Source organism: Canis lupus, chromosome 1, assembly GCF_003254725.2.
Source record: "Canis lupus dingo isolate Sandy chromosome 1, ASM325472v2, whole genome shotgun sequence".
NCBI classification, from domain to species: Eukaryota; Metazoa; Chordata; class Mammalia; order Carnivora; family Canidae; genus Canis; species Canis lupus.
The window spans coordinates 104,279,385-104,307,205 of record NC_064243.1 but is presented as its reverse complement, the minus strand read 5'-3'; the positions used below and the strand labels follow the sequence as shown (position 1 = coordinate 104,307,205).

The following is a 27,821-nucleotide window of genomic DNA, read 5'->3' as shown; positions in this document are numbered from 1 at the left end:
GGTGTCTCTTGATTGAAAGTGGGCCCCTAAATATAGGGTGACCATCAGATAGAAGCTGGTAGCAGAGGAAGTGAGAGAATTCACCTGAGGCAGAACAAAGGAGCTAGAAAGTTCACATTGAATAGACAGCGAGGGAGCTGGAGGGAGCTGCAGGTAGGACCACAGAGGAGAGGCTGTCTGCAAAGACGTATAGAGGGTGGGGGCTGTGGTTAAAGGGGGAAGATGAGGACATATGGCAACAAATGGAATCTTCCCTTTTTTGGGGAAGTGTACCTGGTTGTGAGAAGCCCAATGGCTAGTTCAGGCCTCTGGACACTTCAGGGTGGGTTGCCTGATGGGCCTGTCTGCATTCAGCCAGGTGGTCACTGGCTCTTTCTGCATTCCATTGCTCAAGCCTGTTTGCCTAAAAGCAGCGTCTATGAAGAACACACTGTTGCAGGGTTCTTGTCTGCCGAGTGGAAGAATGACTCTCGTAGACACAAAAGGGTGAAGTGATAGTTTACCAAGTGAGGGTGAGAACAGAAAGAAAGCTGTCTAGAGTGAGAGGGGTTTCAAACTGGTTGCCAATGAAGGCTTTTATGTTTGATCTCGTATAGACACCTGACCCGGGGACTTAAATCTTGACATCACCACTGATAGCACCACGATTACTTCTCCTTTCGCTATCTCATCTCTGATGTTTAAAACAAACGAGTTGGTCTGTTTATGTTCCCTTATCTGTGGTTTCTTACGGCTCCCCATTTCTGGGATTTTTGGTGAGCCCTGCCTGTCCCTTCCTCAACACCAGTAGTAATGGGTCCTTCAGTGTTCCTTAGGCACGGATATCAACGTTTCATTACAGCTGGTGTTAACTTCTTTTGGTTTGATGCTCTGCTAGATGTCTCGGCTGCAATGATCCTATTTTCCTTTTCTATTTGTAAGGATCTTGGATTTGCTGAGCAATGTGCAGAAACCATCCCTTTTCACCTGGAAACTTCTTTCTTCTGAGTTTCTCTTTGCTTGTAGTTTCTTAGGAGAACAAAGCAAAAGAAATGTAGGTAAAATGAAACGTCCGTAGTGAGATTTGCAGCTCACTGATAGATAATACTTGAGACAAGCAGAGTCTGACTTTTCTCAGGGAATTCACAGCTGCCTTAGTGTTAATGCTTTGCTTGAGGCAAAAAGCAACCTTAGCTTGATGGTAGCCAGACTCCCAGGATCCTAGAAGTCCTCTTGAACAGATGTAAATCCCTTTAGAAACTTATTTTACCTATACTGAGCAGCTCCCCCCCCCCAAGCTTAAAAGCATATAATCCATGCTTCCTCAAAATCACACTGCAGCTTTTTCTGCCCAAGGGTCATATCCCCGAGCGTTAATAAAAAAAGGATTTTTTTCACCAAAAATGTCTCATGGATAGTTTCTTGACCTTCTACTCCCAACCCACACCAAGCAGTTTCCACTGGACAAATGAAAACTCGGCTTCATGTAGTTGATCATATCGACTTCAGGGAGTGGAGGTTCTCCATCAACCAGACTTCTATCCTGTGAGTTTTTATTATATTCCACACTTATGTCACTGACATCCTCCTTTTTTTAAAAGGCTTTTATTTATTTACTCATGAGAGACACAGAGAGAGAGAGAGAGACATAGGCAGAGGGAGAGCAGGCTCTTTGAGGGGAGCCCGACCTGGAACTCGATCCTGGGACTCGATCCAGGGACTCCATCCTGAGACTCCGGGATCTCATCAGGAGTAAAAGGCTGAGGCTCAACTGCTGAGCCACCCAGGCGTCCCACACTTCTGGTTTAAAGGCAAACATTTTTTGCTTGTATTCCCTCATTATGCTAGACTCAAATAATAGCTGTTTTGTATCTATATCATGTCTTTGTATAGATAGGGTGAATGAAAGAAACATCATTATCCACAAAGAGATTTATAAGTCTCAGGTCATTGACAGTGTTTCTTAAATTTGTCACCATGACAATTTGCTGCTCTGTCACGTTTTTTTTTAAAGATTCTTTATTTGTTTATTTGAGAGAGAGCCCGTGAGCACAAGCAGGAGGAGTAGCAGAGAGAGCTACTATTTAAAAAAAAAAAAAGTTGATGACTACATTTGTAGTCCACCAAAACTTTCCCTGTATGAAAAATAAACAACTTAACTGAATGATATAAACATAGTATTCAATAATGTGTATACCTATGTTGATGCTTTCAATATACAACTTCAATTGGATCAACACACAGTATTTATGTATTTATGTATTTATTTAAAGATCTTATTTATTCATTCATGAGAGACACAGAGAGAGAGAGAGAGAGTGAGAGAGGCAGAGACGCAGGCAGAGGGAGCAGCAGGCTTCAAGCGGGGAGCCCAATTCGGGACTCAATCCCAGGATTCCAGGATCACACCCTGGGCTGAAGGCAGGAGCCAAACCGCTGAGCCACCCAGGGATCCCCAACACACAGTACTGATAAGTTTTGTGGATCACATGCCATCCTGTGACCTCAAAGTTAGTACATTAGAGCCTAATACCATGTTAAATATTATTTTACTGCATAAAGCAGGAGACTCCCGTAAGATAGAACTAGTTCTTTTTTTTTTTTTTTAATTTTTATTTATTAATGATAGTCACAGAGAGAGAAAGAGAGGCAGAGACATAGGCAGAGGGAGAAGCAGGCCCCATGCACCGGGAGCCCGATGTGGGACTCGATCCCGGGTCTCTAGGATCGCGCCCTGGGCCAAAGGCAGGCGCCAAACCGCTGCGCCACCCAGGGATCCCCAGAACTAGTTCTAAAATAGCTCAAATGACATGAGTTCACTGCTTGGTGAGTCACAGATGGAAACTACACTACATGGGGTTCTCACACACAGGGATCTTGATTTGCCACAAATAAGATTATAGGGTATAACTTCCAAAGCAGAGACTCACAGAGCAAGGGGACATGATAAATGATTTCCTATTATGGGGGGGTTAGGGTGGATATTTAGAAAGGGTAGCCTGTTACCTTATGTAGAGCTGGCATAAGGTTGCATATAGACGTTAAGAAAATACTTGTACTTTAGGTAAATGATGTTTGTCCTCCATGCATGGAGAATTTTAGTATTATAATGAGGTAAAAGTAACTGTAGATGACTCCATGGTCTGTCTGCCTCAACCTGCGCCAGGCCAAACACTTCCTCGGGGCAGTCATTCCCCTTCTTCATTGGATAGTTTCTGTTTCACCACTGGAGACTGCCCATAAGGTGTTTGGCCTCAGTAAAGGATAAGGTGGAAAGAAGAGGTTAAGTAAAATGTGAGAGACTAGGGTTGGCATTGATAAGCAGGTAAGCAGAAAGGGTCAGATCATGGGTTCTAGCTGGTGACACTAACTCCCTCTTTCATCTTAGGTACGTTGTGAACTCTTGTCAATGGCCATTTGGTAATTGTGGGATTTATTGCAGGGACTGCTGACATTCAGGGATGTGGCCGTAGAATTCTCTCCGGAGGAGTGGAGATGTCTGAACCATACTCAGCGGGAATTATACAGAGATGTGATGTTAGAGAACTATGGACACCTCCTCTTCGTGGGTGAGAATAACGGCTTTGAAATTTCCCAAACCAACTCAAGGTTTCGTTCCTTCCTTTGAAGACTGTCTCTTGGGTGATTCCTCATTGCATGACTGGAATCCAGTCCATGCAGTAAGGAACATAAGTTGGGGTTTTTAGATTTTTTTTTTTTAATTTTTATTTATTCATGAGAGGCGGGGGGATGAGCAGAGGAAGAAGCAGGCTCCGTGCAAGGATCTCGACGTGGGACTTGATCCCGGGACTCCGGGACCACACCCTGAGCCAAAGGCAGATGATCAAGCAGATCAACCGCAAGCCACCCGGGCGACCTGGGGTTGTAGGTTTAGAGAAAAATCTTAATGATATTTGCTTTTCAGCTTTAGCTTCCCCTTCCTTAAGGTAACATCATTTCTGTAGATTAGTGGCAATTCTAAACATTGAGCAGCATAAAATGGTATTGCCCACTTTTTTTTTAAAGATTTTTATTTATTAGAGACACACACAGAGAGAGAGAGAGAGAGAGAGAGAGGCAGAGACTCACACAGGCAGAGGGAGAGGCAGGCTCCATGCAGGGAGCCCAATGTGGGACTCGATCCCAGGTCTCCAGGATCACACCCTGGGCTAAAGGCGGCGCTAAACCGCTGAGCCACACGGGCTGCCCTTATTGCCCACATTTAAACTCCAATTTTTACTCATTATTATTATATCAGTAGTACTTGGAAGTCGGAGTCAGGATATGAATATTTGATACCCTACCTGTTCTAAAGTGGCTGTTGGTCAACAGTGTTTGGAAATCATCTTCTGTTATTTTACAATGGCCTCTCTTCTCTATTGAGCATAATAGTGGATTGAAAGAATCTCCAGCAATACTTCTATTCTCTTTTTTAATAAACAGGTCTAATTGTATCAAAGCCAGATTTGGTCTCCTTTTTGGAGCAAAGGAAAGAACCTTGGGATCTGAAGACAAAGAAGACAGTAGCCATCCATCCAGGTAGGTGGGAATATGTGAAGCAGATGACAGAAGTTGAGGTCCAAATCTAAAGGAGGATGATAGACCCTGAAGTGCGGTTCCAGTAGCTCTCCTTGAATCAAAGTCAGTTGGGGAAGCCCAGTTTTATTTCTCTGTCTCTTCCAAAGGGACATCTATTATGCAACATTATCATGCTCTTTTATTCTCTTAAGGATTCTCCTTCAGGTCCAGTTATGGTCCATCACATCCACAGGGAGGGCCTCCATAATCTGAGAGTTTCTCCATCGTTTTGAGGACCTTGGGGAAATCTCCCTGTTTCTGAAGAACTTGATGCTAACTCTTTTCTAAGTTCTGTTTTGCCTCGTGTGGGAAGTGTGCCAGAGTTGTGGTGGCCATACGGGTTTTGGTGCAGAAATCCCAGGAACATTAGAGACAGACATCCCATGATTTCTGACTTAGGCATTCCACTGTTGTGGAGGCTTTAATCTTAATTATACAAAATTAGAAACTCAGTGATTTCATCAGATAAAGTCCCTTGATGATCCTTGCCTGAATTATTTAAGATTTGCATACTAGTTCTTGGCCAGTTACATTATTTATTCTACCTTTATTTGCTAGCACTTTATTTTTTATTTTTTTAAGATTGTTTTCATTTATTCATGAGAGACACAGACAGAGAGAGAGAGTCAGAGACATAGGGAGAGAGAAGCAGGCTCCATGCAGGGAGCCCGATGTCAGACTCGATCCCGGGACTCCAAGATCATGCCCCGAGCTGAAGGCAGGGGCTCAACTGCTGAGCCACCCAGGCATCCCTAGATCAAAAGTTCTTTTTTTTTTTTAATTTATGATAGTCACACAGAGAGAGAGAGAGAGAGAGAGGCAGAGACACAGGCAGAGGGAGAAGCAGGCTCCATGTACCGGGAGCCCAACGTGGGATTCGATCCTGGGTCTCCAGCATGGTACCCTTGGCCAAAGGCAGGCGCTAAACCGCTGTGCCACCCAGGGATACCCCTAGATCAAAAGTTCTGATATGACATGGGCATGTATGTGCTTTATAAGAAGTGAAGTAGATAGTAAAATTCCCATATTGAAAAAATGTTTTGCGTATAGAATAATTGTACTTCGAATAATTCTTTTTTTAAAAGATTTATTTTTTAAGTTTTATTTATTTATTTTTATTTTTATTTTTATTTTTTATTTTAAAGATTTTATTTATTTATGAGACACACAGAGAGGCAGAGGGAGAAGCAGGCTCCATGCAGGGAGCCGGACGTGGGAATTCGATCCCAGGTTTCCAGGATTGTGCTCTGGGCTGAAGGCGACGCCAAATCGCTGAGCCACCTGGGCTGCCCTATTTATTTGTTTATTTATTCATAAGAGACACACAGAGAGAGAGAGAGAGAGAGAGAGAGAGGCAGAGATGTAGGCAGAGGGTGAACCAGGCTCCTTGTGGAGAGCCCGATGTGGGACTCCATTCCTGGACCCGGGGATCACAGCCTGACCAAAGGCAGATGCTCAACCATTGAGCCCCCCAGGCATCCCATACTGTAATTCAGTTTAGTATGTAGATTTCTAATTTTATGCTATTTAAAAAAATATTTTACTTGTTTATTTGAAAGAGAGCCCACAAGCAGATGGAGAGGGAGAGGGACAGGGAGAGGGAGACAGAGAAGCAGACTCCCTGCTGAGCAGGGAGCATGACATGGGGTTCTATCCCAGGATGCTGGGATCGTTACCCGAGTTGAAGGTGGATGGGTAACTGACTGAGCTACCCAGGTGCCCTTTTAAATATTCACATGAGCAGAGTTTTATGTTGTAACGTCTACTGAAAATTTCAGTAGTATACTATAGAGGCTCCCTTGTAGATGATGAGTAGTTGTTGTCATGTTGGTTTAAAATTCTCTTTTCACTTCTGATTTTTGATGGATGAGTTTTATATATATACACACATATGTATATGCATATATATTAAAGATTCTATTTATTTATTCATGAGAGACACGCAGAGAAGCAGAGACATAGACAGAGGGAGAAACCGGCTCCTCGCAGTGAGCCCAGAGTGGGACTCCTTCCCCGGACCTGGGATCATGCCCTGAGCCAAAGGCAGACGTTCAACCGCTAAGCCCCCCGGGCATCTCTGATAGATTAATTGTAATGTGTCACTGTGTTTCTGTCTTGACATTTATTCTACTTTTTTACTGAGATTATTGAATTTGCCTCTTTCCACATATGTGTGAAGTAGAAGCCTTTAGCTGTTCATGTAAACTCTCTGCCCCCTTTCACTCCTCTCTGTATGGGGTCCCCTTAATGTTCGTATCATCCCACTTGTTGGAGTCCCATGGATCCCCAGGCCATGTCGTTTTCCACATTTTTCTTTGGTCTTCGTAGTAGGTGATTTAAAACAAAGGGTCTTGGGGATCCCTGGGGGCTCAGTGGTTTAGCACCTGCCTGTGGCCAGGGGTATGATCCTGGAGTCCCCAGATCGAGTCCCATGTCATGCTCCCTGCATGGATCCTGCTTTTCCCCCTGCCTGTGTCTCTGCCTCTCTCTCTTTCTCTGTGTCTCTCATGAATAAGTGAATAAAATCTTTAAAAAAAAACAACAGGGTCTTTGGAGAGCCCGATTCATTCTTCTGCTTGAGCAAGTGTGTTGCTCACTCCTTAGTGCATTTATTTATTTATTTATTTATTTATTTATTTATTTATTTATTTATATTTTTTAAAGATTTTATTTTTTTTTTGGAGAGAGAGAGAGAGAGAGAGGCAGACACAGGCAGAGGGAGAAGCAGGCTCCATGCAGGAAGGCAGACTTGGGACTGGATCCAGGGTCCCCAGGATTATGCCCTGGGTGGAAGGTGGCGTAAACCGCTGAGCCACCTGGGGTGCCCAGTGTATTTTTTTTAAAGGTTGTATTTATTTATTTATACACAGAGAGAGGCACAGAGACACAGGCAGAGGTAGAAGCAAGCTCCTTGTAGGGAGCCAACTGTGCCACTCGATCCTGGACCTCAGGATCATGACCTGAGCAAAAGGCAGAAGCTCAACCGGGGAGCCACCCAGGCATCCCTCCTTACTGTATTTTTCAGTTCAGTGATTGTACTCTTCGGCTCCCAATCCTGGTTGGTTGATAGTTATACTTTGTCTCTTTTGTTTCCATTTTGGTCACACAGTTTTCTTTTTTCTTTTTTTTTTAAAGATTTTATTTATTTATTCATGATAGTCACACACACACACAGGAGAGAGAGAGAGAGGCAGAGACACAGGCAGAGGGAGAAGCAGGCTCCATGCACCGGGAGCCCGACGTGGGACTCGATCCCAGGTCTCCAGGATCGCGCCCTGGGCCAAAGGCAGGCGCCAAACCGCTGCGCCACCCAGGGATCCCAAGTTTTCTGAGATCATTTAGTCACATACCTTTTTCTCTTCATAGTTAATTCTCTGTTATCCAATTAATAGTTCCTCATTAATCTAGGGTCAGTTTGGGGTATATATTTTGTTCCTGTGACTGGAACACATTTGTCTTTTCTTTTTTTTTTTTTTAAGATTTTATTTATTTATTCATGAGAGAGGCAGAGACATAGGCCGAGGGAGAAGCAGGCTCCACACAGGGAGCCCGACGTGGGACTCGATCCTGGGTCTCCAAGATCAGGCCCCGATGCTGAAGGTGGCGCTAAACCACTGAGCCACCCAGCTGCCTGACATTTTTCTGTTTCTTTGTGTCATGTGATCTTCTGTTGACATTTGTGAATTACGAAAACAGAAAAAAGAAAAAGAAATAGAAAAGCAGCTTCTGGGCCCAGGATTATGTACTTTCTTTTTAGAGAACACACATAATAGTAATCCTGGCACCTGTCACACATATGCTGGGCATTTGTCATGTCTGAGTTTTTGTTATTTACACGTTACAAAAGGGCAGTTACTGCTTTATAGCTCATGATATCTTCCTGGCTCTTTCCCTTCAGCCCTATTATCTCTCCATTGTTTGAACAAATGCCCGCCTTTTGTCTGAGCAGCTACCACACTGCTTCCAGAGGGTGTTCTCACTCTCCCTTTTTTCCATGTCATGCATGACAGAAACAAGTTCCTCGGGCAGCTATAATGGAGCCAGATCATTGAACATACAGGCCACTGTTTTGTAAGAGTTTTCTCACAATGTTGCCATGGAGTGACAGGTTGAGCAGCTAGCTGCAAGGAGCAAGTGTCAAAAACTTCCTTTGTCTCTCTGATATGGCCTTTCTTCATTTGTACTTGCCTGGGGATGTGGCTCTCCTCATTGGCTTCTGGAGCATTCTAAAAGGTAATTTGGTCCTTTTTTGTCTCCATGGAAGAGCAAAGCCCTAAGTGCTTCCAATTCCCCAGTTGCTGATGTCCTATGATAGGTATTACTTTTGCAAATTAGCATTTTAATGTACATGCATGTGAGCTTAGTAAGTGGAAAAACTTATTTTGTATCTTTTAGTTGTGTCTTTCCATAACACCCTAGGCTTGTTAGCAAAGACAGGCAAAGAAGATTGTTATATAGGAAGATCCAAAAGCTGTGGCCCTGAGTATTTATAATTAATGAATGTCTGGGAAAGGGATGGGGGAGGGAAAAGCAGGAAGGATATTTCGATGGATATAACCAAACTAGGAAAATCACCCGTAATGAAATCTCAACTACCAGAAGAGGTCAAGGATATAAAACTTTAGGGGGGAAACCCCACCTTACGTGAGTCACATTGGCAGAACGGTATCTTTGAACCCGAGGGCCAAATTCCATTTTCATGCATACCTGTTCTCTGAAAGAACATTTGCAAATTCTGGAAACCCCCCCTAGTCCATCCTGAAAATAACATACAAACCATTTGAAATATAAGATTGGATCAATCATTCACTGAGACATGTCTGAAAGTTAGACATGGAGAAAGAAAGCTAAAAATTCTAAATGTGGGACTCCTGGGTGGCTCAGCGGTTGAGTCTCCTTTGGCTCAGGGCATGATCCCAGAGTCCGGGGCCCGGTCCCGCATCGGGCTCCCTGTGAGGAGCCTGCTTCTCTCTCTGCCTATGTCTCTGCCTCTCTCTGTCTGTCTCTTGTGAATAAGTAAAATCTTTTAAAAAATTCTAAATGTGACTGATTTGGGAAGTCTTTTTCAGAGGGTTCATTATTCTTCCACCAATACATAATCAATCCTTTTTCAATGTCTTTAATTTAGATAAACAGGGGGGAGGGGGGTCTTTATTCAGACATCACTGTTTAATAGTTATCACATAATACATAATTTGGAGCAAGTTATTTATCTTTTTTTTTTTTAAGATTTTATTTATTCATGAGACAGAGAGACAGAGAGAGGCAGAGACACAGGCAGAGAAAGAAGCACGTTCCATGTAGGGAGCCTGTTGAGGTACTTGATCCCGGGACCCCAGGATCACGCCCTGGGCAGAAGCAAGCGCTCAACCGCTGAGCCACCCAGGTGTCCCACGTTTTTTATCTTTATGTGTTATACACTTAGAGTCCTCACTAAAAGCCTTTCTATCTTCCATAATCACTGAGGTGTTTATACTCGAGACAGAACGTTATCAGTGGAATATATTGGGGAGAAACAATAATCAAGGGTCAGGAAACTCAGTTTCCAGATAACTAGTCTACAGTAATACATGTGGGAAAGTCTTTTATGAAAGCTCAAATCTTATTTTACATCCTTGTGTCCTCACTGGAGAGAAGACTTACAAATGTAGTAACTCTGGCAAACCTTTAAACTGGTCTTCAGGGATCCCTGGGTGGCGCAGCGGTTTGGCGCCTGCCTTTGGCCCAGGGCACGATCCTGGAGACCCGGGATCGAATCCCACATCGGGCTCCCGGTGCATGGAGCCTGCTTCTCCCTCTGCCTGTGTCTCTGTGCCTCTCTCTCTCTCTGTGACTATCATAAATAAATAAAAATTAAAAAAAATAAAAATAAAAAAAAATAAACTGGTCTTCAAAACTCAGTCAACAGCAGAGATTTCATAATGGGAAGAAATCTTACAAATGTAAACATTGTGGCAAAGCCTTTAAGCACTACTCAAAACTTACCATCATAAGGTAATACATGCTGGTGAGAAGGCTGACCAATGTAAAAAAAAATGCGCAAAGCCTTTAAGCTTTGTTCAGAAGCTACAACTTTCTGAACATCAGACAGTGCCTAATGACAGGAACCCTACAAGTGTAAAGAATGTGGCAAAACAAAACAAAACAAAACAAAAAAAAAGAATGTGGCAAAACATTTAATACATAATGAAAACTATTCGACATGAGATAATACATCCTGTGGTGATACTGTACAAATGTCAAGAATGTTGGCAAAGTCTTCACAGGGAACAAACTCTTACTCAATACAGGAGAAAGCATACTGGATAGAAACCCTAGAAATGTAATGAATGATGAAAAACCTTTGTTCTTAATACACACTTCAGAAGAAGGAAGCCTTCATGAAGGATGGAATATTGAAGATGTAAATAATTGTCAAACTATGTAATGGGAATGTGAAATCTAAAATAAATAAGAGGGGATTCCTGGATGGCTCAGCGGTTTGGCGCCTGCTTTGGGCCCAGGGGCATGATCCTAGAGTCTTGGGATCCAGTCCCATGTAGGGCTCCCTGTATGGAGCCTGCCTCTCCCTCTGCCTGTGTCTCTGTCTCTGTCTCTCTCTGTGTGTCTCATGAATAAATAAATAAAATCTTTAAATCAATCAAATAATTCACTGTAGAAAGCAAAAGATCAGTCTATTTCACACATGATTCTAAATTAGGATATTTATTATGGAGTAAAATCCAAAGTTCAAACACTTAATTACATTTTAGCTTTGGACAATGCAGGTATTAGGGGTGTCAACTCTTTCACCGTTGAAAATCTGCTCGTCACTTTTGACTCCCCATACATAAAACCATACCTGTTTATCCATGGAAATAGCCTATTGTTGACAAGAAGCCTTCCAGAACAGGAACAGTCAATATCCCATTCTTAGTATGTTTTCTGTACTATATCTGGCATTGTTTTTTTTTTTAATATTTTATTTATTTATTCATGAGAGACCCAGAGAGAGAGGCAGAGACATTGATAGAGAAGGAAGCAGGCTCCAGGCTCCTTGCAGGGAGCCCGATGTGGGACTCGATTCCTGGACCCGGGATCACACTCTGAGCTAAAGGCAGAGGCTCAACCGCTGAGCCACCCAGGTATCCCTATTATGGCATTGTTATAATAATGTAAGCTTGAGAAAAGAAAATGTTAAGGAAATCATAATGAACAGAAAACATGTTTACAGTACTTCAAGAAGTACGTATCAAGAAAACTTACGTGTAAGTGGACCCATACTGTTCAAACCCACTTATTCAAAGGTCAGCTGCACTTGCTAATATGCCTGAAAGGATCGAGAGAGGATGGATGTCTGGGGAGGGGTATTAGTGTGTCTTATTTTCTTTTGGCCATATTTGAGAGTTTTTGCATGGCAAATAGTATTGATTTGACTCTTAAGTCATCTCGTGTTGTGCCTTTATTGCGTGGGTGCATTCAAGGTGATTTGATTGTGGCTGTCTCACAGACATGAGGGGCTCTTATTTGGTGGGGAATTCACTCATGCCTACTTTGCATACACGATGAAGGAGACTATGGTTTACAATTTATGAAGAAAGTCCACATGGAGATGCTGTTTGTGGGTCATGAGGAAGAGTGACCTAAATCATGATGAAGTAAGTGTTCAGAGAGTCATCATTTACATTAAAGTAAGAGAAGGGTGCCTGGGTGGCTGAGTTGCTTAAGCATCTGTCTCTTCAGTTCAACTCAGGTCATGATCTGGGAAGTTGGGATGGAGCTCCATATTGGGCTCAGTGCTCAGCCCTGTCAGCTAGGGATCTTTCTGTCCCTCTCCCTCAGGCCCTCCCTGCTAATCTCCCACATGTTCTTTCTCTCTAAATAAATGGATAGGGATGCCTGGGTGGTTCAACGGTTAAGCATCTGCCTTCAGCTCAGGGCATGATCCCTGAGTTCCAGGATGGAGTCCCACATCGGGCTCCCTGCGGGGAGCCTGCTTCTCCCTCTGCCCATGTCTCTGCCTCTCTCTGTGTGTCTCTCATGAATGAATAGATAGATAGATAGATAGATAGATAGATAGATAGATAGATAAGCTTAAAAAAATAAATGGAGGGCAGCCCGGGTGGCTCAGCAGTTTATCACCACCTTTGGCTCGGGGCCTGATCTGAAGACCTGGGATTGAGTCCCACGTTGGGCTCCCTGCATGGAGTCTGCTTCTCCCTCTGCCTGTGTCTCTGCCTCTCTCTTTCTCTCTCTCTTCTCTTTGTGTGTGTCTCTCAAAAATAAATATAAATAAAATCTTGAAAAAAGAAGACAAATAAATGGATAAAATAATTTTTAAGATATAAGGAACATAAGATAAAGAAACATCCTGAATTTTATTTTATTTTTTTTATTTTTTTTTTTTTAAATTTTATTTATGATAGGCACACAGTGAGAGAGAGAGAGAGGCAGAGACACAGGCAGAGGGAGAAGCAGGCTCCATGCACCGGGAGCCCGACGTGGGATTCGATCCCGGGTCTCCAGGATCGCGCCCTGGGCCAAAGGCAGGCGCTAAACTGCTGCGCCACCCAGGGATCCCAACATCCTGAATTTTAAATAGTTTTACCAAGGAGCACCCGGGTGGCTCAGTGAATTAAGCATCTGATTCTTGGTTTAAGCTCCGGTCATCATCTCAGGCATCATCACCATAGTCTCCTCATGGGGTGGAGTGTGTTGGGGATTCCATCCTTTTCTACATATCTCGTGGTCACTCATTCTCTCTTTAAAATAAATAAAGAGGGGGATCCCTGGGTGGCGCAGCGGTTTAGCGCCTGCCTTTGGCCCAGGGCGTGATCCTGGAGACCCGGGATTGAATCCCACGTCGGACTCCTGGTGCATGGAGCCTGCTTCTCCCTCTGCCTGTGTCTCTGCCTCTCTCTCTCTCTCTCTCTGTGACTATCATAAATAAATAAAAATTAAAAAAATAAAATAAAATAAAATAAATAAAGAATCCTTTTTTTGTTTTTTTTTGTTTTTTTGGCTTTCTGACATCAAATTCTTTTATTTTTTATTTTTTTAATTCTTTATTATTGGAGTTCAATTTGCCAACATATAGCATAACACCCAGTGCTCATCCCATCAAGTGCCCCCCTCAGGGCCCGTCCCCCAGTCACCCCCCACCCCCACCCCCGCCCACCTCCCTTTCCACCACCCCTTATTCATTTCCCAGAGGTAGGAGTCTCTCGTGTTTTGTCTCTCTCTGATATTTCTCACTCATTTTTTCTCCTTTCCCCTTTATTCCCTTTCACTATTTTTTATATTTCCCATATGAATGAGACGATATAATGTTTGTCCTTTTCCGATTGACCTTTTTCACTCAGCATAATACCCTCCAGTTCCATCCACGTCAAAGCGAATGGTGGGTATTTAAATAAATAAACAATCTTAAAAAAATAAATAGATTTGCCAATTGCTGTTTTAGGAGACTATGCTGGCAGTTCATTAACATCTGGATGTATCTTTATATTAGCAGTTGGTAGAAGTCAAGAATATTAGTTATCCCGTTCAAATAAAGAGATTTCACAGACATCTGAGGAAATTATACTTAGCTATTCTGTAAAGGGTATAAAATTATTGTAAGTCCACTTCGACTCCATACTTGGTCTCTATCTATCTATCTATCTATCTATCTATCTATCTATCTATTTATTTAAAGGATGTATTTATTTATTTATTCAGAGGGAGGGAGAGAGGCAGAGACACAGGCAGAGGGAGAAGCAGGCTCCATGCAGGAAGCCGGACATGGGACTCGATCCCGGGTCTCCAGGATCACACCCCAGGCTGCAGGCAGCGCTAAACTGCTGTGCCACCCGGGCTGCCCTGGTCTCTGTTTAAAAGGCATTGAGAGGGGCAGCCCCGGTGGCTCAGCGGTTTAGCACCGCCTACAGCTCAGGGCGTGATCCTGGAGTCCCGGGATTGGGTCCCACATCAGGCTCCCTGCATGGAGCCTGCTTCTCTCTCTGCCTGTGTCTCTGCCTCTCTCTCTCTTCTCTGTGTATTCTCATGAATAAATAAATAAAATCTTTAAAAATAAAAATAAAAAAATAAAAGGCATTGAGAGGGACGCCTGGGTAGCTCAGTGGTTGAGCGTCTGCCTTTCGGCTCAGGCGTGATCTGGGGGTCCTGGGATTGAGTCCCACCTCAGGCTCTGTGCAGTGAGACTGCTTCTCCCTCTGCCTAGGTCTCTGCCTCTGTCTCTGTGTCTCTTTTGATTAAATAAATAAAATCTTAAAAAAAATAAGAAAAGGCATTGAGAACAGAATTCACAGAAAATTACCTCTGAGGAACAAGAATGGTTCTGAATGCTTGTAATGGGTATTTTGACTAAGAATCATGGTGATGTGGCAGTGGTGTCTTTAGAGTGCATTTGAAATTATATGTTTTAATTAGTAACACTGGATGGATTGTAATGTGTTAACAGTGATCTGGAGTGAAGTATTTTTTTTTTTAAGGATTTTATTTATTTAATCATGAAAGACACACAGAGAGAGACAGAGAGACAGAGACAGAGAAGAGAGGCAGAGGCACAGGCAGAGGGTGAAGCAGGCTCCCTGCAGGAAGCCCAATGTGGGAACCGGATCCCGGGTCTCCAGGATCATGCCCTGGGCCAAAGGCAGCGGTAATCCGCTGAGCCACTGGGCTCTGCCCTGGATTGAAGTTTTATCCCATACCAACCATAGCCTGCCCCAACTTCATCAAGGTTGTAGGTAAAGAGACAGGAACACAAAGTATACTTGACCTTTGTGCTATGTGAGTTTGAACACTGTGTAGGTCTACTTATAGCGAGATTTATTTATAGTACAGTATTGTAAATGTATTTTCTCTTTCCTCTGCTCTTCTTAATATTGTCTTTTTTTGAGCATCCTTTGTTGTTGTATTATCATCTGTAAAATAACATGTATATTCATTGACTTTTTTTCTTTAATGAGAGAAAGAGAGAGAATATGCAGGGGGAGCAGTAGAGGGAGAGGGAGAGCAGATTTGGGGTCGATCTCAGGACCCTGGGATCATGACCTGAGCCAAAGGTAGACGGTTAATAGACTGAGCCACCTAGGCATCTTTAATGGACTGTTTTTGATTAGGTTTCTGGTCAACAGGAGGCTATTAAAATTAAGTGTTAGAGAGTCCATATTATACATGGATTTTCAACTGCATGGGTGTTGGCACACTGAACCTCTGCTGTATTCAGGAGTCACCTGTATTTGTTAGAGCAGTGGGATGCTATGACTAATAATCTTTTTTCCCTGTGGTCTTAAACCTCAAATAATTTGAGGTTATTTTGTTTTTAAGATTTTATTCATTTATTCACGAGACACACACACACACACACAGGCAGAGACCTAGGCAGAGGGAGAAGCAGGTTCCATGCAGGAAGCTCGATGTGGGACTCCATCCCTTGATCCCAGGACCCCAGGATGATGCCCTGAGCAAAGGCAGAAGCTCAACTGCTCAGCCACCCAGGCGTCCCTATTTGAGGTTATTTTCCCCAAGTTTATGTGATGTATGTTTTCCTCCTTATATTATACTACTGCTAAAGCAGTATGATGGGTTTTTTTCCTTTAAGATTTTATTTATTTATTTGAGTGAGAGAGAGCACAAGCAGGGGGAACAGCAGTGGGAGAGGGAGAAGCAGACTCCCTGCTAAGCAGGGAACCCGATGTAGGGCTTGATCCCAGGACCCCGAGATCATGAGCTGAGCTGAAGACAGAAGCTAAATCACCTGAGCCACCCAGGCACCCCAGGATGATGTTTGTAATAAGGATGATATAGATGTATTATTGAGCGTGTGGCTAAATGATTTCTTGATAATGCTGTGTTGGAATGCATTTTGTATAATCACACTGCCTGCAGGGGCTTTGAACGGACCCTAGTTCTACCCAGTGGCAAATAACACTAGATAAAAGGCCCCCAAGTCACAAGTAAAGGTAACTTTTTTTTTTTTTTTTTTTTTAAATTTTTATTTATTTATGATAGTCACAGAGAGAGAGAGAGAGAGGCAGAGACACAGGCAGAGGGAGAAACAGGCTCCATGCACCGGGAGCCTGATGTGGGATTCGATCCCGGGTCTCCAGGATCGCGCCCTGGGCCAAAGGCAGGCGCCAAACCGCTGCGCCACCCAGGGATCCCGTAAAGGTAACTTTTGATAGGACTTTCTCTATAGTGTTTGTGAAAGAGCTGTCTGCTGGCAGTATTTAGCATAAGCTCCCCTTAGAGAAGATCCCTGCACAGTTAATCTTACTCATTTTGGTTTGATTTGCATTCTAGATTTAGCCCAGGAACTCGAAAGCACTCCAACCGTGGACTCGAAACATGGCATCTGCCCCACTTCTTGGTCATTTTCTCTGCCTGCAGTCAATCTTGAACCCTTCATGCTGTCTCTCAAGGCATATTATTTACATCCTCCAGTACCTATGAGTAGTAAACTTTATTTCCCTTTCTTTGTTTTCTTTTATTGAACCTTGGCTCATCATCCAATGCCCAGGGGTCCTACTTCAAAACTGTTAACTGAACAAAGTCAATACACATATAATTACAAGCCATATCTACAGAATTTTCGATCGCTATTTTTCTTTGTTTATGTTGTTTTGGTGAGCATAGAGAAGACAACATTTATGGGTTTGGTATCCACAGAATGCAAAGTGTTATATTAAGTTAAAGATATGGGCAGCCCAGGCGGCTCAGCGGTTTAGCGCTGCCTTCAGCCCAAGGCCTGATCCTGGAGACCCGGGATCGAGTCCCACATTGGGCTCCCTGCATGGAACCTGTGTCTCTGCCTCTCTCTCTGTCTCTCTCTCTCTCTGTGTGTGTCTCTCATGAATAAATAAATAAAATCTTTTTAAAAAACGTTTAAAAAAAAGCTAAAGATATATCTCTTTTTTCTTTTTTTTTCTTTTTAAGATTTTTTTGAATTTATTCATGAGAGGCAGAGAGACAGGCAGAAGCAGAGACATAGGCAGAAGGAGAAGCAGGCTCCTCAGGAAGCACGATGTGGGACTCGATCCCGCAAATCTGGGATCATGCCCTGAGTCGAAGGCAGATGTTGAACCACTAACCCCCCCCCGGGCATCCCAAGATATATTTCAGAATAGTAGAGTAACTAGGAAGAAGTACCTGTGTGTATATGTGTGGGTATACCTATATCTCCAGAAGGAAAGGGAATATTGGGGCAAAGAAGGTTATTTTCAAACTTCATGATTTCCTAGTAAACAAAAATGTTTACTAGATTCCTGATGGGAATAATTTTCTATACGTTGCGTTGAATTTATTTCTCCTAAATTTCGTATGCCTTGGTTTGAAAATCTCTCCGGGCAAATTGTGTCTCATCTACTTACCTATTACTCATGTAGGATCTACTCTGTTTTCCTTGTTTTGAATGTTCAGGAACTGTTGCTTGTATGTCTTAGGGATTTTAAGAATGGTTTGCATGAAATGACATGGTGTTCAAAAATTCATCCGAATGTGGGAGTAATTTCTCACTGAGCATATTCAATTCCATGTAGTTTAATTGCTACATTTCATTTCTTCCTTCTTAATTGGAGAAGAACGCTAAGTGCGATTTCTTTACTTACTATTCTTTTCCCTTCTTGGAAGTGACATCATCCAAGTTAGTCACTTTCGTATAACAGTTTGATTTACGTGAAGACGTGGAGACTTCATGAGTCATGGGATGTTTTAACATTCATTTGAAGAGACCAAGTTGGGACAATGCTCGGGGTGTGGTAGATGTTCTAAACATAAGAAGACAATATTTTATTGGGAGTGATGATGCAGCCCAAGGCGAGATGAAAAATATCTAGGCTAAAGAACCGACATGAATTCTTCATGGGGGGGAGAGACTGCCTGTCCAAGTCTGCACTACTGACTGTAAATTTAGAAAGACAAATTTTACTTGTTTTGTTTCCAAATCATTCCCAGTTTTTCCATGTCTTCCTCTCCTTTATAGTGTGTGGCATCACAGCTGTCCTCCTTTTGTATGTTATGGAGACCCCATTGTCACTGCTCTCTCCCTCCCACATAAGCCACACAGGCTGTTGTAGGTTCTTAGGAGGAGCTTTACTTTTTTTAATTGAGTCGGAAATGGTTGGTAACTGGATCATTTGAGGTCATATCTGAGATTTAAATACTATGCTGTCACCACTTCCTTGGTAGACCGGGAAGCACATCAGTGGGCCACAGGACTACTTCAGGCATTTGGTACCAAGAGTTGTGAGGACAGATAAGACATGCTAACGGTATCCTTCGAGAGGGAGAGAAGGCTTAGTGAAAGCAAGTATGAACAATTTAAGGGATTTCATTTATTTTTTTTTCAAGGTTTTATTTATTTATTCATGAGAGACACAGAGAGAGGCAGAGACACAGGCAGAGGGAGAAGCAGGCTCCATGCAGGGAGACTCGGACCCGGGTCTCCAGGATCAGGCCCTGGGCCGAAGGCGGCGCCAAACCGCTGAGCCACCCGGGCTTCCCAAGGGATTTCATTTATATGAGAAAGGGACACAGAGAGAGCATGCAAGAGCTTGCAGGAGTCGGGGGAGGGGCAGAGGGAGAAGGAGAAGCAGACTCCTCAGTGAGTGGGGAGCTCAGTGTGGGGCTCGATCCCATGATTCTGGGATCAAGGCAGATGCCCAGACGACCATACCAACCAGGTGATCCTGGACAACTCTTGAAAGGTGGGGAAGTTCTGGTCGGGAGCTCTCTTTGGTCACTGCAATGTCTTAAGTAGCTTCTAGTGATGAATAAAATGACAGAGATGGGGACTTGAGGAATGTGGTGATTTTCTGGGATTCAAGGCAGTCAGATCCATTCCACATGAGTTAATGAATTCCCTGGTGGTCTTCAGACCTAGCTGCTATTGGGTGACATAGATAACTATACCTTTCCAGGTGCAGATGTGGGAGTGGGTGGAGAGAGGATACGGATGATTAAACATTTTGGGCATAGGTTTAAGGTGTCATCTGGCAGAGTCGATGTTGATGATGAAGAAGGCTTTTGGATACTAATAGGCAGAAGAAGAAACACTGATATCCCAGGTATATAACCCCCACATAGATCTGCTTCACTATACATGTTTGACATTCCAGGGATGGTGACCCACGGCTGGCACAACCTCCCTCCCTCACTTCCACTCAGCCCCATGATCAATCTAGTCCTGTGTTCTTGACTGTGTGCAAAGCACTGCATATCTTAGGAGCAGGTCACCAGTCATGGATGCTTCAAATGGCCCACCCAGTTTTTAGTCTTGATATCCCTATGTGGTTTCACAGCCCATGCAGTCCTTAACACCCTTCCTGATCTGAGTGGAAAGAGGATTTTTATCAGTTGTCAAAACTGATAAAATAAAGTTGGGTATCATGTTATACTCACATTTTAAAGTGGTTCCACTGAAGGATAATGACTCATTCAGGAAAAGCCATCCTCCCCAAGGCACAATGCCCACGGTGTCATTGACCTACTCTGGGCTCTTTTCTTCTTGGGAGAAGAACCCTAGTTCTAGGTGGTCCCCCACAGTGGGGCACTGTGCTGGCCCATGGAGAAGTGTACTGTGGTCATAGGGAAACGACTCCACTTAACCTTCTGATGCTGTCCCTATTGATCTTTGTAGTCCAGGGGGTGTTCAGCATCACCCCTGAGTCCTGAGAATTGCCCAGTGATGTCTTATGTGTATAGTTGCTAGTTGAGCTTATTATGAGAAGTACAGAAGTGGGATCTACCTATGTCACCATCTTTATGATGTCAACCCTCTGTGATGAATACTTTTATATCTCGTGAGGTAACAATGAATGTCTTGCTACATACGTGTATGTAAGTGTGTATATGTTTATATGTGTATATAAATATGCACACACTGATTATGTGTTATTGATGAGATAGAATGGAGTACATTTAGATACTTAACAACATTATGAAGAAGAGTGACAAACTCCTTCAGTGTTAAAAATTATTCGACATCATATTTATTTTTGCCATGCAGCATGTTTAATTGGTTATCACACACGGTTTTGTTTTTTGTTTAGTTTTTTTCCAATTTCATCCTCACGTTTCAGTTACAACTCTAGGAAAATTCCAACGGAATATATTCAAGCAAAGTTTAGTGTTACCAGGAACATTTAGTTTATATATGTTTAATATTCTAATGGAGATGTTGGGGTTTGGAATTACCGTGTTTTTACTTTACACTCTATCCGCTTAATTTTTTTGTGTTTTCCTATATGAATTTTAAGAAAATAATTCTATATTTCCTTCTTTTTTTGTGAATATTGTATACTCAGTACCATATTGCTTTAGCTATAAATTCATGCATGCCATGAAAATTTAGTCACAGTGGGAAGTTCCTTCCTAACTTTAATTTCAACTTGTCAGCATACATTATGACACTTTTATTTGTGTATTTGTTTGTTTGTTTGTTTGTTTAAAGACTTTATTTATTAGAGAGAGAACAGAGTAGAGGGAGAGGGAGAAGCAGACTCCCTGCTGCTGAGCAAGGATCCTGGGGCCCTGAGATCATGACTTCTGCCAAAGGCAGATGCTTAACCCACTGAGCCACCCAGGTGCCCTGACACTGATCTTTTAATATACATCTCTTATTCTTGGACATTTTTTAAAAGTAAAGTCACACGTGGAGATCGTAGGTGAACAGTTCAGTGGGATTTCACAACCGAATCCCATCTCTATAATCCATTGAGCTCAAGAAACTTTATTTTGTTTGTCCTCTAAAATTCCCCTTGAGGTCCTTAGTAATTTTCCCAAAAGCTCAACACTCCTTTAACACGTAAGGAATAGGTGCCTGTCCTCGTTTTTGTACTTTATGTGAATGTAATCAGGTGACGGGAACTCTTTTGTAATTGGCATTTTTTTCCTTTCTGTCTCTTGCCTGTAAATTTATGTATCACTGCATGTTGTTGTGCACCATTCATTAGAGTTGGATGGATCCAGTTCCATCATGTGAATATCAACTGACTGCATCGTTCTAGTATTAATATGCAAGTGAATGGTTCTCAGTCTATGACTGTCATGACTATTACTGGCATGTAAAATCTATAATTTGTCTTTAAGTGTGAAAAATGTAGATATATCTGCTGCCTCTGTGTGTGTGTGTGTGTGTGTATGGGAGTGAATTGTTGGTAAATAGGTTTATTCAGCTTTAACAGACACTATGAAACTCCATCCCACAATCTTTATACCACTTTTCACACACATCGCAGCACATGGGATTTCTGGCTTATCTACATACTTTCCAAAATTTGGTAGTTTATGTCATTTTCACAGTAGGCTTCTGGTTGGAAGGAGAATAACCTACTCTTGGTTTTATTTGCTTTGTTGTAGTTACTTCCTTTTACTATGGAGTAAAATCTTTGTATAATCTCTTCAAAGTGTCTGGTTAGTTATTATGATCCTCTTCCTGTTAATGTGCAGTCTCAAATTGATAGTATTGAATTCCAGGAAGAATTCTCACTTGATCATGTTGTAAAATGTTAAAGTGTGCTTTTGATTCCGTTTGCATTATTTCATTGTGGACTTTGCATGAATATTCCTCACAGATAGTAGTTTGTAGATTTCTTTACTTGTAGTTTCTCCTATGGCTTTGATAACCTGCTAATGCTGGTGTCCCAGAGAGTGTTGTCATTTTCTCCCTTCTCTTTACTCCTTGCAAATATTTGAGGATATTTGAAGTACTTTCTCATTATATATTTGTATGAATTATCCCATGAATTCATCTGGCATAGGACTTTTCCTTGTTCGGAGGTTTTTTTTTTTTGTTTTGTTTTTTTTTAATTTTTATTTATTTATGATAGTCACAGAGAGAGAGAGAGAGAGAGAGAGAGAGAGAGAGAGGCAGAGACACAGGCAGAGGGAGAAGCAGGCTCCATGCACCGGGAGCCTGACGTGGGATTCGATCCTGGGTCTCCAGGATCGCGCCCTGGGCCAAAGGCAGGCGCTAAACCACTGCGCCACCCAGGGATCCCGTTCGGAGGTTTTTTAAAATTACTTTGTCAATTTACTTAGTAGGCGTAGATCAGTTGAGATTGTTTTAGAAATTGCTTCATGATGGAGTCCAGGTAAGTTAGATCTTTTTGGTTTTTTTTTTTTTTAAGATTTTATTTATTTATTCATGAGAAACAGAGAGAGAGAGAGAGGCAGAGACAACAGGCAGAGGGAGAAGCAGACTCAATGCAGGGAGCCCGACATGGGACTGGATCCTGGGTCTCCAGGATCAGGCCCTGGGCCAAAGGGGGCACTGAACCGCTGAGCCACCGGGCTGCCCCCTTTTTGGGTATTTATATCCACTCAACGGTATTTATTCCTTGGCATATATATGTATCATTGCCTCTTTTAATTATTTTCATTTCTGTAGTATTGGTTATACCATTTCTTCCTATTTTAGTTGGTTTCCTCTTTCATTCTTACTTTAGTTCTATGTCCATCAACTTTTATTTTTATTTTTTCTGAAAACCAAATCCTCGTATTGTTGATATTTTCCTAAATCCTATTTTATTCATTTCTGTTTTATGTTTAAGTTTCCTTTCTTCCACAGAGTGACAGGATTGCCCAGTCAGTTAAGTGTTTGAGTTCAGCTCAGGTCATAATCTCGAGGTCCTAGTTTAAATCTTGTGTCATGCTCCCTGCTGAGCAGGGAGTCTGCTTGCCCCTCTCCTTTGGCCTTCCCCTTGCTCATTCTCTCTCTCTCTCTCTCTCTCTCTAACTGTCTGTCTCTCAAATAAGTAAAATAGTTTTTTAAAAAATTTCTTCCCTCTGCTGATTTTGGGCTCCTATGGTACTTTTCATGATTACTTGAGCTACAGGAAAGTGGTTTGTGTCACACTATGGAATTAACTGTTAAGCTATGTGGTCAGTATGTTGTGTACAAGTTTATGTGTCCATGGAGGGATGAAGTCCTGAGGACTCCTCAACCATCTTGCTGATATTCTCTGACTGATTTGATGGCTGTATATAGATGTCATCAGTATTTCCTTCTGAAAGTAGTAAGTGGAATGACTTGCCTTTTCTGTTATTCAATATTTTTCAGCTGTATCTTCACATGACACCCCAAGCTTCCAGTCAGAGCTGTGCAAAGAAGCTTCATTTCCAAATGTGTCAGTGGGTCCATATAAACATAGTGTCCTTGAGAAGTTACACTTAATGATAGACTGGGACAATGATCATAAAGGATATATTCAAATTGAGGCTACTGCCCATAATAAGAATCTCACTGCCCCACATGGTGAAGGATATAAAACATTGTGTAAAACCTTTCTTTTTAAGGCCACTAGTTCTATAAAGCAGAGTGTTTCTGTAGGCAACAGCTCAAATCAAATACTCAAAGATACATATTTATGGAAAGATAATGTAGAAAATCTGGAAAGTTACCATGCTGAAGATAATAATTTGAACAATCTGGAAAATAGGATTAGACTGAGCTTTCAGTCAAATATGTCTAAACATCAGAGATTTATAGATGAAGAAGCAACTGCTAGGTGGTTTCAGTATGAGAGGTCCTTCACCAAGGACTCAACCCTACAAAATTACCAGACCGTTTTCAGTGAAGACAGACTTGTTCAAGGCAGTGAATCTGAGGAAAAATGTAATCAAGGCTCAAATGTTGATAAACATCTGAGGACTCATTCTCCAGAGACCCATTCTGAATGTAATCCATGGGGGGACGTCTTTCATCAAAGAGCCAACCTTGTATATAACAGTATGCATAGGAGAGAGAATCCTTATAAATACAATGATTGTGAAAATGATCTTAACCACTCCACCGGTGTTGGTGATCACCAGACAATTCATGGGAGAAAAAACCCATGCACATACACTAAACCTGGGAACCTGTTGAGTCAGTCATCAAGAATACGCATACATAAGACAGTGTGTAGTAGAGAGAAACCTTACAAATGTCAGGAACGTAGCAAGGCCATTATCCATCAATCAGTCCTCACTCAGCATCACACAATTCATAAGGGAGAGAAATCTTATCAATGTAAACAATGTGGCAAAGCCTTTATCTGTCAATCAAAACTTACTCAACATCACAGAATTCATACAGGAGAGAAACCTTATATATGTAAAGAATGTGGCAAGACCTTCAGCCACCAACCAAACCTTATTCGACATCACAAATTACATACTGGAGAGAAACCTTACCAATGTAAAGAATGTGGCAAGGCCTTTAACCAGCACTCAAACCTTACTCGACATCACAGATTTCATACTAGAGAGAGACCTTACCAATGTAAAGAATGTGGCCAGGCCTTTATATATAAATCAAACGTTACTCAACATTACAAAATCCATACTGGGGAGAAACCTTATGAATGTAAAGAATGTGGCAAGGCATTTATCCATCAGTCAGGCCTTACTCAACATCACAGAATTCATACTAAAGAGAAACCTTATAAATGTGAGGAATGTGGCAAAGCTTTTAACCACCACTTAAACCTTAGTAAACATCACAGAATCCATACTGGAGAGAAACCTTATAAATGTAAAGAATGTGGCAGGACCTACAGCCACCGGTCAAGCTTTATTCACCATCACAAAATTCATACTGGCGAGAAACCTTATGAATGTAAAGAATGTGGCAAGGTTTTTCTCCATCAGTCAAGCTTTAGTCAACATCTCAGAATTCATACTGGAGAGAAATCTTACCAATGTAAACAATGCGGCAAGGCTTTTTATCAGCAATCAAACCTTACTCAGCATCACAAAATTCATACTGGAGAGAGACCTTATAAATGTAACGAATGTGGCAAATTCTTTAACCACCACTCAAGCCTTATTGGACATCAGAGAATTCATACTGGAGAGAAACCTTATAAATGTAAAGAATGTGGGAAGGCCTTTATCCATCAATCAAGCTTCATTCGACATCACAGGATTCATACTTGAGCAGTTCTTACAAATATAAGACAGTGAGAGAATTTGTAAGACCTGTTGAACCCTAACTCTACATCAGAGCATTCATATTGGAGAGTAACTAATACATGTGTAAAGAATGTGGCAAGACCCTTAAGCAATGTTACACTTTCATTCCTTATCAGAGAATGGATAGTGGAAGTGATTATAAATATAAACATTGGCAAGCCCTTTCATAGTTCTCAAGCCTCTCTCATCATTACAGAATTCATACTAGAGAAATATTATAACTAAAGAATGTGGTAAAGGTTTCAGGATATTCAACCCTCACTCAGCATCACTGAGTTCATACTGAGGAAAAATGATACAAAATCGAATGAATGTGGCAAACCTCTAGCTGGAAGTCATAACTTGCTCCATATTATAGTTATCATACAAAAACAAAATTGAAATGGGAAGAAAGTGGCCAAATCTTTAACTGGAATCCAATCCTTACTCAGTATCCCAAAACACAATCTTGGTTCAAAGTGTAGCAACATAATGAAGGAGGAGAGTATGTTACACCTTAGGAAACCTCATTGTTCAGAGAAGAAAAGTAACTTGAAAGGTAAAAATAATTAGAAATGTATTTAATTGAACATAAAATGTCAATAAATGTCACAATTCATAGTACAAAGCAGTTTATCTGTCACTCTATTCAGACATCACATCAAAAAGGAACTAATATAAAGTTAGTCAGTTAGATCATGTATATGCAATTAGGCTTCAAAAGAGAGAAGGGATGGATTTTTGCATGGGTATAATTTCAATGTGTTTTTGTTTCCATTGAGTCTATATGAGATTTGTGACTTTTGCAAATATTAATGTGTTTCTATAGTCACAACTCCTCAGAAAATTTTTTTATTCCTAGTGGGTTTGTGAAACTATGTAAGTGATTGTTGTTGCATCAAAGATATGAGATGCTCTCTTCTTAAGTGGGATTCATCATACCTAATTTTCCATGGACATTAAGGACAATACAACATGAATATATGAAGAAAATATATATTTTTAAATATTTTATTTATTCATGAGAGACAACAGAGAGAAGGCAGAGACATAGGAAGAGGGAGAAATAGGCTCCCTGTAGGGAACCTGACATGGGACTTGATCCCGGGTCTTCAGGACCACACCCAGAACTGAAGGTGTCACTAAGCCATTGAGCCACCCGGGCTGCCCTAAACAACCTAAGTTTGATTGATAGATCTATAGCAATCTTTTATAGTTTCTCAATTCAATATGACCTGCTTTTCCTTAAAAAAAATTATAAATAATAAAGGGGTCAGTTCAACAAATGGATATAACTTTTATCATTATCTATGTACCCAACATGAAAGTACATAACACATGAAGCAATTATTAACAGAGAAGAAGAGAGGAAGAGATGGCAATACATTAGAAGGGGACTTCAAGGGACGCCTGGGTGGCTCAGCGGTTGAGCATCTGCCTTTGGCTCAGGGTGTGATCCTGGAGTCCCAGGATTGAGTCTTATATCTGGCTTCCTGGGCCTCCTGCATGGAGCCTGCTTCTCCCTCTGCCTCTCTCTCTCTCTGTGTCTCTCATGAATAAAGAAATAAAATCTTTTAAAAGGTGGGGGGGGACTTTAATATTGTACCTTCAATAATGGATAGATTATCCAGACAAAATCAATAAGGTGATGTCAGACTTTAATGATAGAAGCAGACAGAACATTCCATCCAACAGCATCAGTAAAACAGATTCTTCCCATAAGCCCATGAAGCATTCTCCAGTATAGATTTTATATTGGGCCACAAAACAAGTCCTAATTAATATGATTGAAATCATACCAAGCATCTTTTCCAAGCCACTTTGGCATGAAACTAGAAGTCAATTTCAAGAACAAAACTAGAAAATTCACAAATACGTGAAAAATAAGCAAGTTGCAACCTTATTCATGATAGGCAAAATATGGAAATAACTTGCCCATTGGCAGATGAGTAGATAATGTGCATTTATACAATGGATGCTCTAACAATACATTTAAAGGTTTCTAATTGAATAGCTCTTAAAAATTCTTATCACGTGAAAAATTTAACTAAGGTGATGTTAACTATGTTTTAAAATAATATATACTGGGATGCCTGGGTGGCTCAGTGGTTGAGTGCCTGCCTTTGGCCCAGGGTGTGATCCTGGAGTCCCAGGATTGAGTCCCACATCAGGCTACCTGCATGGAGCCTGTTTCTCCCTCTACCTATGTCTCTGCCTGTGTCTTTCTGTGACTCTTATGAATAAAATAATCTTAAAAATATATATATATATATATACTTATGTGAAGCATGTATCTGAAACTAATATAATGTTTTATGTTGATTATATCTCAATGAGACTGGGAAACA

General features: G+C 41.6%; 3 protein-coding genes across 29 annotated transcripts in view; 1 reads left to right on the top strand and 2 right to left on the bottom strand.

Annotated features, from left to right (window-relative positions):
- Positions 1-20,078, bottom strand: part of LOC112643408 (zinc finger protein 736-like) — a 255,589-nt gene extending 235,511 nt beyond the window's left edge. Inside the window, exons 1-5 of one of the 4 annotated variants that reach the window (XR_007409778.1) lie at positions 19,939-20,078; positions 19,450-19,570; positions 18,147-18,305; positions 13,145-13,298; positions 994-1,008 (exon numbers count right to left, since the gene is read on the bottom strand). The gene's annotated coding sequence lies outside the window, so the exon portion shown is untranslated. Of the gene's footprint in view, positions 1-993; positions 1,009-13,144; positions 13,299-18,146; positions 18,306-19,449; positions 19,571-19,938 lie in introns of those variants that run through there. The other 3 variants (XR_007409779.1, XR_007409782.1, XR_007409777.1) reach the window with 3 other exon arrangements.
- The window catches only part of LOC112643367 (zinc finger protein 420-like), a 642,213-nt gene that overhangs the window by 444,976 nt on the left and 169,416 nt on the right, over positions 1-27,821 (top strand). For 5 of the 24 annotated variants that reach the window (XM_049108146.1, XM_049108196.1, XM_049108210.1 and 2 more), the window contains exons 7-8: positions 3,422-3,548; positions 4,423-4,518. The exons of 10 other annotated variants lie outside the window; for them this stretch is intronic. In XM_049108146.1, the coding sequence (XP_048964103.1) occupies positions 3,422-3,548; positions 4,423-4,518 (223 nt within the window). Of the gene's footprint in view, positions 1-3,421; positions 3,549-4,422; positions 4,519-16,842; positions 17,118-23,599; positions 26,218-27,821 lie in introns of those variants that run through there. 9 more of the 24 variants (XM_049108136.1, XM_049108159.1, XM_049108131.1 and 6 more) reach the window with 7 other exon arrangements.
- The window catches only part of LOC125754834 (zinc finger protein 345-like), a 113,818-nt gene that overhangs the window by 29,066 nt on the left and 56,931 nt on the right, over positions 1-27,821 (bottom strand). The window lies entirely within an intron of this gene.